Source organism: Eucalyptus grandis, chromosome 8 (genome assembly GCF_016545825.1).
Source record: "Eucalyptus grandis isolate ANBG69807.140 chromosome 8, ASM1654582v1, whole genome shotgun sequence".
Lineage (NCBI taxonomy): Eukaryota > Viridiplantae > Streptophyta > Magnoliopsida > Myrtales > Myrtaceae > Eucalyptus > Eucalyptus grandis.
The window spans coordinates 10275808-10288974 of NC_052619.1; the positions used below are offsets into that span (position 1 = coordinate 10275808).

General features: G+C 38.5%; 1 protein-coding gene across 2 annotated transcripts in view; it reads left to right on the forward strand.

Moving 5' to 3' along the window:
• The window catches only part of LOC104456405 (probable cyclic nucleotide-gated ion channel 20, chloroplastic), a 57721-nt gene extending 52521 nt beyond the window's left edge, over positions 1-5200 (forward strand). For both annotated transcript variants that reach the window (XM_039300917.1, XM_010071187.3), the window contains exons 8-13: positions 1062-1207; positions 2072-2149; positions 3205-3334; positions 4141-4384; positions 4470-4632; positions 4880-5200. In XM_039300917.1, coding sequence (XP_039156851.1) covers positions 1062-1207; positions 2072-2149; positions 3205-3334; positions 4141-4384; positions 4470-4632; positions 4880-4991 — 873 coding nt within the window. In that variant the 3' untranslated portion in view covers positions 4992-5200. The remainder of the gene's footprint in view (positions 1-1061; positions 1208-2071; positions 2150-3204; positions 3335-4140; positions 4385-4469; positions 4633-4879) is intronic.
• The last annotated feature ends 7967 nt before the right edge of the window (positions 5201-13167 follow it).

Genomic DNA, 13167 nt, shown 5'->3' on the forward strand with positions numbered 1-13167 from the left:
GAGGGAGGAAAGTTTTTTTTTTTTTGGGGCGGGGGGATGAACAATCCTTGTCCTTGATTTATTATGGGATAATAGCAAAAATCGTGCTTTAACATTGATCGAAAGTGCATTGTTGTTCTTGAACCTTTAATTTGTGCAATATAGTCCTTGAACTTTGACCCAATGTGTGTACAATCGTACCTAGACTTTTAATTTGTTTAGTGTGGTCTATGAGCTATTGATAAATGCTCAACATAGTCCCTAAATTATATGAAAATGTTTAAAAGTTCAGGGACTACATTGAATATTGGACCAAAGTTCAGGAATTATATACAAATTAAAAGTTCAGGACCAATATTGCACAGGCTAAAGTTCATGGACCATATGTGTCATTTTCTGCTTTAGTATTTGTCCACTCTTAGCAATAATCACAAGAGCAAACACACTATTAGCTGCGGCAAAGGCCTCTTCATTTCTTGAAATATACGGAATAAGATGCTTGGCTTCATGCGGGATGAACACCTGGAACTTTTGATTTTCCGTCAATGCAAGTCAAAGCTGCAAATTTGGAGGACTCTCCACTTCATCTTTTTACCTTCTTTTTTTTTCTCTGTGACAGTTCCATTTTAATATCTTTCTATCCTTGCGGGAGTTTCTATTGTGCTTTGAACTTCCAGAAAGATTGAGGCAGTAGTGCATATCTTGGTTGTATGAGTCAATCTGTTCTCTGCTAGTAACGAGAATAGCACATTGAAATATGCGGAAAGAAGAGAAGATCATTGCATGATATTCTCTTTATGATTCTTGAGAGAGAGTGAATGATAAGTATGAACCCGAATAACTATTGCTTGTGGATGTCGTGTGTTAGAACAATCTGCCAGCCCATCCTGATTTAATATCCTCCAAATTCAGCCTAAACTTGTCAATTTTTTTTTTTTACTCACTATTTCCGTGGTTGCATTACCAATATGGCCTGCAGAGAAACATTCTTGTGTTTTTATAACATCATGCATTTAATGCACCTTAAAGTGAAGATACAATTTGTAACACATCGTACTCATTTTCTTTTTCAAATTTTGAAGCAAATAAGTACTCTAGCTGGAAATCAAACTCCAAGCTACTTTGTTCCAGAAGTCCTGTTTACCATGGGCATTATTGGTTTGGGCCTCTTGCTCTTTGCTCTTCTCATTGGAAATATGCAGAACTTCCTCCAGGCTCTGGGAAGAAGGTGTGACCTCTCACATTGACAAACTTTTTATATTGACAGATCTGTTAATCTTTACCGTTGTGCTTGTGCAAAATATTTGAGATTATTTGATTGATACAATGACGACCTTTAAAAATTTTCATGTCCAAGTGTATGTGTGATGGTTATATAGCTTCCCAGACAAACAGTTCCATAATGCTATTATTTGAGATGATGAATATCCTTTTGCAGATTTTTTGTGTGAGTCTTTTAGTATTGGCTTTCAGATTTCATTCTTTGGACATGTAAATATTGTATTGGCCAGATATGAATTCATCATGGTATCTTAGTTTATTAGCACGCATGAATCTGAGTAATTGGTATTCTTGTAATTTGTTAATCTTGAGCAACATCGAGAAGATATGGCTCTAATAATTTAGGCATTATAACAGCACCGAATGCTCATATAGGTTAGCTTCAAGAATTCATGAGCAGATCTAAGTTATGTTTTTTGGCTGGTTTGGGTTCAAGAATTGTTAACTGCCATATGAAAATGGAGCTTGCCTAAACATTCTTGTGATATTTCATGTGCAAGTGGCAGTAACTAATACTATTACTTGGGAAAAGAAACATCCTAGGCTATGTCTAGTCCTTCAAAAATGTCTTGACATCTCTTGAAATAACATACTGAAACACCATATGAGAAAGCATCCCCAAGACGACTGATGAAACTTATTAGTGCTCTACATGCACACCTTTCTGTGCACCTATGCTCCCAATTCGTATTTGTTCTTTTGACCAATACTGATTAAGAATGTTCCTAGTGAACATTAGTGCACCTTTTTATTGCTGGACGTCTTGGATTTAAACTGTCAGCTGACTTTTATTTTTCCCCAATCCTCCCAGGAGGCTAGAGATGTCATTAAGGCGTCGTGATGTTGAGCAATGGATGAGTCACAGACGCTTACCTGAAAAGCTAAGAAGGTAAATACGGCATTTCTTCCTACCTTTCTCATGTACTTCTTCTCCTGAGTAGAGACATATCAATTGCATTATCCAGTATCCTCTTGTCATTTTAGCTGCTCGAATTTGGCGGTGAAGCAAACATGACTTCTTACAACGTCTTGCCCAATGGGGTTCATAGAAGGGTTCTGTCCAATTTATACTGAATGATGAGCTGAAAGCATCATGTTGAGTGAATTGAAAATTGTAGAAGAAAAGGGACCTTTTATCTATGAGATTGTTAGGCTATGTGGTCATTAGAACTTGTGCATAGTGTTTGATATGATCTTGGCTTTCAATTATCCTCTCTATTTGCCTGTTCATGCATACTATCAGTGTTTTTGTGCTTCCTCATATGATTGACCATATTGTATGATTCTTTGGATTGGAAGCTGAGCAGTTTTTTCTTCATTTGGTGGGTTATATCGAAGTCTTCTGCCTTGTTTTGTGAATATACGTACAATTAAGACTGAAGCTTGGGGGTCAATGGCACCTTTGGAAATTAGCTAGAGGACTCTGAGCCAAGTTGAAGTCCGTATGGGATATGAGCAGCAAATTTGATTCTCTATGAAGTTTTATGCGGGGGTTGGGTTGAAGATGTGCGATGGAGCAGCATTGGTTAGTAAAATGAGCTCTAATGGAAGATGGTTTGTTAAAACCAGTAACTTGAGGGCTTCAACTAGGTAGATTTTTATGTTGATGGTGGATAAATTTGACACTGTGGGTCCTACAGATCATCAGCAAAGAGATTGTGCAAGTATACCTGTGTCCTCTGCCTGCATTTTGTTTTCTATCTATACTATCATGCTTATCATCATTGGTTTCTGTGTCTCTCTGTACTTTGCATTCTGGAACTGTTTCTAGACATATTCTTTGCTGCTGCTTGAGCCAGTCATGCACTAGTGTTTTATAATGTAGTTCTGAGCATCCGTATATTTTCACCGAATTGTGGATAAGCATCTAGACATGTAGGTCATATCCAATGTGTGCTCTATGGAGGCTCCTATTCAATTGACCAGAAATTGCCTACTATGCAGAAGAGTACTCGAAGCTGAGCGATACCATTGGGCTGCCACTAGAGGAGTCAATGAAGAAATGCTTCTCGAGGATTTTCCTGAAGATATTCAGAGGGATATAAGATGCCATCTCTTCAAATTTGTGAAAAGAGTAAGCCCTGGAACTGAGTTGAAATGAGGGTGGGATTTAGTGCAAGTTAAACCCTTAGAAATCAGTTCTCTTTTTTGTGATTACTTAGAATGAGCAGATTTTAGGGCTAGAAAAATAATTGAAGTTCACTGCTGTTGTGGATGAAGATGAAAGCCATGCTTTATAATTTAATCTTCTCTCTCTTCAATCATGTGCAGCCTTTTAAAACCAAAAGCTTTCCCCCAGGTTGAATAATTGGCTATGCTTCCATCATAGGTCTTCACTTGGAAGCTAACTACTGATGTTTGTAGCATATGCTTGATCAGATAACTAGATTAGTGGATGATCAGTCTTTAAATTTACGTCATCAAGTACTTAGATGGATAGCTAAAAAGAAATTTTAAAGGTCTCATTTGTTGGTTTTTAGTTTCTATTGGTAAACATTACCGAGCTTTTGTCTTAGTTTTAAGTGGCATCTAGATGGAGACAGCTCAATGTAGAAACTGCAAAAGAACGACATGGCTAAGAGTTTTATTGCTAGTCTCTACATTTCCCCAGAGATTGCCACTTCTGAAAACAAGCTCTAATCTTTGGAAAATGGATTTTTCAAATGTGACATGACTGGTCTGTTCTGCTGGGTTCAGCCAACAGGCAACAATTACCATCTATGCAAAAAGAAGTGCAGAACTCCAGATCTCTGTCATAGTTTTAAAAATAAAACAGTTTAAGCCACCCTGGATTCTGGACATCAAATTTGTGGCTACCATGATAAGCCTGGACTAACATTCAACTTAAGACATATTAACAGCTATTTTATTATGTTGCAGGTGAGAATATTTGCAGTAATGGAGGATCACATCATAGATGCAATTTGTGAGAAGTTACGGAAAAAAACATACATCGAAGGAAGCAAGATCCTGCATCCTGGTGTTCTTGTTGAAAAGTTGATTTTCATTGTCTACGGGAAAATTGAGAGCAGAGGAGAAGACGGCGTTACAAGTTTATGTGAAGGAGATATATGCGGGGAAGAGCTTCTAGCTTGGTGCCTTGAGAGTTCTTCTGTAAACAAAGGTACAGATCACAGTCTTTCTGAATAGTCTTTAATTATTGACTGACTGGACATACTAAGAGCATTTTAATATATGTAATATTGAAGATGGACGAAAGATAAGACCACCTGGAAACCGGTTGCTGAGTAACAGGACAGTAACATGTGTGACAAATGTTGAAGCCTTTGCACTACGAGCGAAAGACCTTGAAGAGGTCACCGGGTTATTTGCAAGATTCCTGCGCAATCCAAAAGTTCAAGGAGCTATAAGGTTCTTGCTCTTTCTTAACAGATGATTTAACACTACTGTATTTTACTGGCAAATCAAGCATATCACTGAACTATTGGCAAAAAAATAGCGATTAAGTTAACTGTTTCAGATTCCCTGTGTACGTTCTCTTTTTGAACCTAAAGGCAGGAACAACTAGTCAGTTCCATAGTTTGTAATTTGCTCATACATGGAGAGCATCAACAAATTTTTTGGATTATGCACTTGTGACAAAAACGCCTCGTTGCAGGTATGTATCACCATACTGGAGGGGACTTGCAACATCTCGTATTCAAGTTGCTTGGAGATACAGGAAGAAACGACTAAGTCGTGCCAACACTTCACAGTCACAGCATCCTTGACATTATCAAAGTACGTTGATGGTATAAATGACATTCCTCTGCTGTCTGTATTTATACTAGGTTCCAGTCATGTTGTCACTGCAAACCGTAAGAGAGGACATGTTGTAAGGGCATGATGATATAGGCATGTAACTCAAATTGTGAGACGTGAACTGTAGATTCTTCAACACAAAATGATATATGAGAGATTAGATGATGATTGCCTTGTAGGAGCGTTGATCACATAACGGATCATGACTGAGCTTTGTACAACCACTCCACTCATTGCCTACAGTGAGCTGAGATCTCCTAGAAGTGCTTGTATAGAGGACTCCATCCGACAGAAAATTTTAGCAGGAATATCTTATAAGGACCACAGATCGGAATTGGGATGAGAAAATACAACAAATCCATTTAAATATCACAAAAGGTCTGGAATGTGAAGACATTTGCTTTGTTGAAGCATACAGTCACAGGTTGCTCCTATGTGTTTTAATGGCATAACCTTTTGGTTAGAATGTCTTGAACTGCATAAAAGAGTACCACGGACGCCCATTTACTCTGAAGTGCGTTATTTTTGCCATTTTATTCCTCATCCGCCAGGTCGAATGTACCGAGAAGAGCTAGTAAGGAGCATAGTGTACATTGAGATTAGGTGTGAGCATAGCATTATTTTTGACACTTTATTCTTCATCGCCAGAAAAGTTTTTTACTTTCATTTTTCCAAGCTTCCTTTTTTCCTTTTTTACCAAAGCCAAGTAGCCAGTACTTCCAATGTATTGTGTAACGCAAGAATAAATTAAGAGTTTTTATTTATCGTTCTTCTCCTTCTCTTTTATTCTAGGAGCAAAGAGTAGACTAAGGTATAAATGAGGTTCTGAGATTAGGTGTGAGTAGGGTGTGCATGGTCTGGGTGGGTGGTTCCCAACCTAGAACTTGGAACCGCCCGCTAAGAACCGGTTTCCAAAAATTGGAATCAAGGACCGCTCGCTAGTTGCATGGATCCACCCGGGAACTGGACCGAACCGCCGGTTCGGTTCCCAGGTGGATCCATAGAACCGGTCCAACCTCTGCGCCTTCCCCTTTTCGCCCTCCTCACATCTACTTATTCTGGCTCTCCCGATCATAGTAGCTTTATTCTCCTCACGTACTAGTGCCGCGATGGCGGCGGTTGCAACCCTCGCGCCACTTCTGTCCCGACCACCACCACCATCTTTGCCACCTCCTTCGCCGTCTCCCACTCTTTCCTCGAGATCGACAATGAGGAGGACATCGGGAATGATGAGTCATTCTTAGACTTGGAGTTCGCCCCTGTCCCCAAAAATGAGGACGATGGGGGGAGACCCGAGGAGGGGGAGGAGGAAGAGGGGAGGTAGAAGCGGGACAAGCCCAACAATGAAGAGTACGATAATGACAATGAATGTGGAGGTGGCGATGAGGATGATGGCAACGTGGAGAGAGAGTTCAAGTTTGAGGGGGGAAAGAGAATCAATTCACTATTTCGCCGAGTTCGAACTAGGACTCGAATGGAGATGAGTAGATCCGGAGATGAATTGGAGAGGAAGAGGGAATTTGAGGAGATTTTGAACTAAGAGAGACGAGATGGAGAGGAGAATAGTGAATTGAGACAAGATGATGATTGGAGCCTAAATTTTAGATTTGCTAATTTCAAATTTTTTAAAATATTAAAAATTAATATATTATTAAAATATAACCGGTCTAGTTCCCACTGGTTCTCATAAATTGAAACCGGGAACTGAACCGGTTCCCTTAAGAACCCCCAGTTCCTGGCGGTTCCGATTTGGTTCCGGATGGTCCGAGCGGGTGCCGGTTCTTTTGCACACCCCTAAGTGTGAGAAAGAGCGGCCATAAATAAATGTGTTAGAGAAAAATTACCATTTCGAATTAGATTAATTGTACCTTATATTAATTACAATTGCATTCTCCCCCTCTATGTATAGAAGTCTTGTACTCTTCATTTCGATATATATAACATTTTTCTCGAGTGCTAGACACCAAACACCAGACACCTGGAGCGCCATAAATTGGTACGAAGGCACACTTAAATGTCAAAATTGGAGAAAATGGATAACTTAAGTGGAGTAAAATGGATAACCTAAGTGCAATAGCGAGAAAATTCGGCCAAAATGTTGACGTAGCGATTTTCCGACGAGACGAGTGTAAAATGACGTTATTTTGCATGCTAACGTGGCTAGATAAGTGCAAAAAAGACATTGTTTTGTTATTGATGTAGGTAGATAATTAATTTAAAAATTAATTAAATTAAATTTAAAACTAATTTTTTTTTTTTTAAGATGGAGATTGTAGGCGGCGGGAGCTCAAGCTCGGCGACCCTTGCCGATCCTCCCCATTGTTGTCGGCCCTTCTTGACGATGGCATTGAGGTAGTGGCGGCGAGGGCTGAGCTTTCATCCACATGCTTCCTTCCTTTATTTAAAAAAAAAATAATTAAATTAAATTTTATATTAAATTAAAATTCGTATCAAAACGATGTTGTTTTTGCGTTTCTTTACTAAGTCAGCTCTCCAGCAAGCGATGTAAGCAAGTGAAAATAATAAAAAAAAAAAAAATTGCCACGTGAGATTTCCAATGGGGTTCACCGGAGGTGACAGTAAAGTGTCTTACTTTTCAAAAAAAAAAAAATGGTAAGTGTCACTTTCCTAACTTTTGACTAAGTCCCCTTATGTCATGGTGTGGCACTTAAGCTATACTTCTTCTCATTTTTTCTTTTTCACTACAAATTTCAGTTGGTGTTAGAGTTCTTATTGCATTCTAAGGAAACGTCCATCAAGTCTATTCCACAGTGGTTGTAACCACACTAGCCACATTGGTCGCACTTCTCCACCAAGTCCACGGTGTTTGTAAGTTGTAACTATGCTGGTCGTATTGCCGGCGTTTCTCCACCAAGTCCACAGCCTTCAGTTGCTGTTCCACACGGTTCCGCTACTTGTTCTAAAAAATAAACACCACCACCAGACTTGCCACCCTCAATCCAGCCTGATAATGAAATTTCATCGTGAACGGATGCCGGACGCTGCCTTGCGCGCCACCATGCGCTATCACGTCTTGGATCCGCCAAGCTCACAGCCATTTCAGCGTTATTTTTACACCTTCTGCGGCTGTTCAAAAAGAAGAACAATCATCACTCCTAGAGTCGCCGCCCTTGGACCACTGAAATTTCGCATCAGTCCATTGCTGGACGTCACCGCATGCGCCTCCACGTATTGCTAAGACTGTGATCAACCCGCGAATACAAGCTTCACACATCGGCCTCTTTTGCAAGTGCAATGCTAACGTCATAGCCGGTATCAGAAATGTCACGCAACAATGAGTTTTACTATAGATCAAGCAATACAACGAATATGACAATCACACTCGAGTCACTTAAACATTCTCAATATTTCTCAAGTCTTAATCATACTTAACAACTTACGCAGTGTTTAGCCTTGCAATTTCTCATGAAATAATCTTTCAATCTCATGAAGAAATTATATGCAAATCTTATCATAAAATTAAACGATTTCAACACTAACGTTCGTAACCACAAATAAGAACAACGAGTCCACTTTTGAGCACTCCATATTCGACATTTCAAGATTGCTTGCCTCAACAACCGCGTAAAGCAAAGCCACAATCTAATATTATATGTATATATACCCTTGGAAAAAGGACGTGGCTGTATTCAACATGGATTAGAAAGTCCATGCTCCGAACCTGAATCCGGCAATCCAAAATTGAAGTTTGACTTTCTTTCTTTGCTGTTTTCTTGCAGACCGAGTTAAAGTCTTCAAGTCCAATTTAGACTTTCCAATTCTGCAGATACCGACTGCAATACGGAACAACTTCCGTTCTTAATCACGACTTCACCACACGACACGACCACGATAGAAATTGTATATTCTGAGATCGGGGTTTTTAAACTAAAAATATATCAGGCTAATACGCAATTCAATTTGGGTCGGGTTCGTTCAATGGGCCATGGCGATCCTAAGGTTTCGAGCTCATCCCCTCATAGTTTGTTCTCTATTTTCAACCATCCATTGCCTCATGGTCGAGTCACTGTTTCGCCACAGTAATTGTCCCATTGAACCGAACCTTCCTTGGCCACTAGCCTCTTTCACAATCATCATCGCAAAAGTTCCCATTTAATTTTCCTATATGATGGGTGGATTTGAGCCCTTTATAGATAGAAGAAGATCATCCCCATTTTAAAGAATGAGGGTCGATTTTCTTTTAAATCATGATGAGTTTTGTTTCGGGCTAAGTGCAGCACTCAAAAGAGGCTCTTATCGGTGCCTTGACGCTGCACATTGAAGCTTAGAATAATCCCATGAAAGCTAGATGAATTTCGAGCTTAAAACTCGACAAAGTAGACGTCCATTCGAACTTAATCTTCACGGCATGGCTCTCAATAAGCTGCCTGGAAATGGTGCAAAAGTAATGCGGAACAGCTTGTTCACGCCATTTCCTCTTCACCTCGCTCTCTCTCTGTTTCTTTCGACGACCAGTTGCTCTCACTTTTTTCCCTCTCTGATGGCCACGTTACGATGCATGGGGTGGAATTTGCGCGGCCAACTTAGAGTCGCTGACTTCCCATGCTCGTGTGAGAGAGACAGGGGAGGTCAGGCCCAGGTAAAAGGAGAGAAATGCAAAGCAAACGCGGCTCCCGTCCCGTAAACGCGCTTTTGGTCCTAACAAGACGCGGGCGCGCACCTTTGTCATCTCCAATGAGAATGTTAAAGCACGAAATGTTGAAAACTCCTTCCGCTTTGCACTTTTGTGGACGACAATCGTGTCTGGTCCTTTTCAATGGTTTTCCACGAAGCAAGCTCCACGAAAGTCCCCATCGCAAACGTGAAACATCATGGCCAGAAAAGTTTTTATTTTTTTCTTAGAAAAAAGGCTGTTTTTTTCTTCTTTTGGCCTGAAGTTCCGTGATGCCAAAAATTCGACAAAAATAAAAAGAAAAAGAAGGTTACAGATCATTTGAATTTACTCTCCAATTCATGGCCAACATTCCTTAAAGGGCGTAGGAGATTGACATCGTCTCCCACAATTTGTGTGATAACTAGTGATTACAAAGCTAACTTCGTTCTCAAGAACACAATGCAGTCCATATTTTTAAGAGCAAAATGAAGGATATAAAGATTTATTTGATTCCATAAAAATGAATGATTCGAAAGTTATTTATTTTTTAAATGGCCCGTTGTGTTATTGGAAATAGATAATCAACAAATACTATTTTCATTATGGATAACAGCTATATCTTAATATCTTAATATTTTTGTGGACGATAAAAATATTTGTAAACAATAAAAATATATTTTTCATTCATTCAATATTATAAGCGATATAAGCGATCATCTTTAGAAAAATTATTTATTAAATCGTTCACTTTTTATGAAATCAACGCGCATGAATAGTCATCTTATAAATTAATTTGTCAAATAATATGACATTTTATCACTAGCTATATAAATTAATGAGTTTGTTTAAGCATCCGATGTGATCCTTTCCTTTCCAGCTAAAGGTTCTTTCATTTGTCAGCCAGTCGTGAGAGTCTTGGTCACAGTCAACGCTCGAAGTCTTCTTCTGAATCACTGGCTATGGTCTTCGTAGAAGAAACAAAACAAAGCCTCAGCTCTGTCTCCTTTCAGATTTCTTCCCTCGCATTATCTTCATCGTCTAGAACCGCAGAACCAGATAAACCAGATAAAAAAAACGAGCCTCTTCGGCTCGGAGGCTTCAATCCTCGAGCTCACGCTCTCTCCGGTTGCCGTCGCTACCCAGCGATAGCAGCAGGCTCCACACTCTTGTAATTGTTCCTACTTCGTCGCTTTGAGAGCTGATCGTCCTTCAGAGGGTGAAGTTGGTGTCTTGCGCTTGAACTGTGCGTATTGGCTTTGTAAGTTTGTCAAAATGCCCTCCTTTTCCGCTACTTCTGTGTGTAGATGCTTGTCTCGGCCGATGATTTCTGCAGTTACTACTCGTATCCTTGCGTGTGCCCTTGTTACGAAAATCAGGTACATGTATTTAACAGCATATAACAAGTGATCGGTAGTGTTTGTCAAAAAGTTAGATATACACTCTTGACTCATTTAAGAGTATGTTCGTTTTGCGGAAATAAGTAATTTGAAAATTTTGTTTCGAAAAATGATTGCTTATATCGTTTAGAAAAATTAGTCAATAGAAAATGTTTTCATCATTGATAATAATTTATGCCTAACTTAATTTGTGGGTGATAAAAAAATTTCCATTCGTTTATTTATGTAAGTGATATTTGTGATTATTTTTTCGAAAACTATTTTCCAAATTACTCATTTTCTAGGAAACAAAGGTGCTCTAGAGGTGTATCAAGTTGATATTTTTTCTATTTTAAGTTCCTAATCGAAAAACTTAATGAAAATGCTTAAGATATATGAGAAACAAGAGCTTGGAAATTTAATATATCTAAAAATTAGAAACGAGATTTAAATTAATATAAGTAGGAGTATTTATAGATAAATTAATATCGTTTTTAGATATCCTTTTTCTAACATTTATTCTTGAAACGGCAGGACAACTCAAAATGAGTATTCACTTTTACCATCACAAGCTAAAATATGCTTAAATGGAACTATAATACTTATAAACACCAGAAAAGTAAAAGGGTAATAAAAAACAACATATTTTTTTTTTTTTGTTAATTTGGGAAATTGATTGAAATTTTTTTATAATATATAGCTATTAATGTAAATATGAAAACTTATGAATAGTAATAAAAAACTAATTTGACTAAGACCGGTTACTAAATTTTCTCGGAATATTTTGCATCCAGTTTTCCTTATCTGGATTTGTTCTGACAGGAAAAATAGATATGATTCAGTTGACGTTCTTTTTCCTCGTCACATGTTTAGTTCAGTGAAAGATGGTCCACAAAAATTGCTTTACTATATAAAAATCTCAATTAAACGTTTCCTTCTGCAGATTTACAGTGTGAAATGGCCCATAACGAAAGAGATGAAGAACCGATACTGTCGGAAACGCAACAGCAATTATGAGATGATTATAACAGTTCTCAACCTCGGTCACGTATATCTAGGACCCGGAGTGTGTCAATTTCCATCCCTACGAGCTCCATGGAGTCATACGAGAGTATACCGAGTCGAGTAGGTTACACTGGACCTTTAAGGAGTGAAAGGAGGACACCTTTCTCGCTAATGAGTGGCCCATTACACAATCGCGGACCTGAAAGTACCTTCGGGCATAACCCCGGTGCGCCTGGAAGCACGGGAGTGGAGTTGCAGCATATGAAAGAAAAATTCCCTTCTTTTAGCATAAAGGATCGTATTGACTCCACAGATGACGACTATGGTGCTAAAAATGAGCATTTACTGAGGTCCGGGCGACTGGGGATGTGCAATGACCGTTACTGTACAACTTGCCCCTCGCATTACAATGGAAGGGCGCAACAAACAAGTTCTGACTACTCATGTTCCTCTTAAAAAAATTCTAAATATTATTGAAACAATAATGAAAGATCTTATATTTAATGCTATTTTAACATTGTTTGTATGATACAATAGATAAACATATAATTAGAAACAAAATATATGACTATATGAAAGAAGACAAGGAAGGTGGATATATCTCTTGATATATACTTATTAAAAGGTAAGTTCAATATAAAGAGATATAAAAGTTCTTTTAACAAAATCATAAACTTGCAGCTTTGACTATGAGATATTTGGCAGGAAGGTAATTGATTTATCAGTGAAACACCATCTTCCTATGACAAAACAATCAACAATGACAAATTAAATATTCAAGAAATACAAAAATTTCGGGCTAAGAATGTAAGACCATCCAATCATCTTTCCAAATATGCGTAAACCGTTCCTTCTCTCAGCTAGAATTACCTGCAAAGATAAAAGGCCGGCACTTAAACAGTTTACAGGGTTGTACTCACGAATTTATCCACCCAAAGATGCTTTAATCGCTGATGACTCACATTACCAAATTTCTTCACTACCATTTCTTGCTTTCGGAAATTATTTGCGCTAATATCAAACTAGTTGGAGAAAAAGATCATCCATCGACGCTCTGAATTTGTTCTGGACTAACATGAATAGTGGACTGTCGCATTAAGCATGTGCATATGCTTCGAAATTGCAATAGCTTGATAGCATCTATAGTAG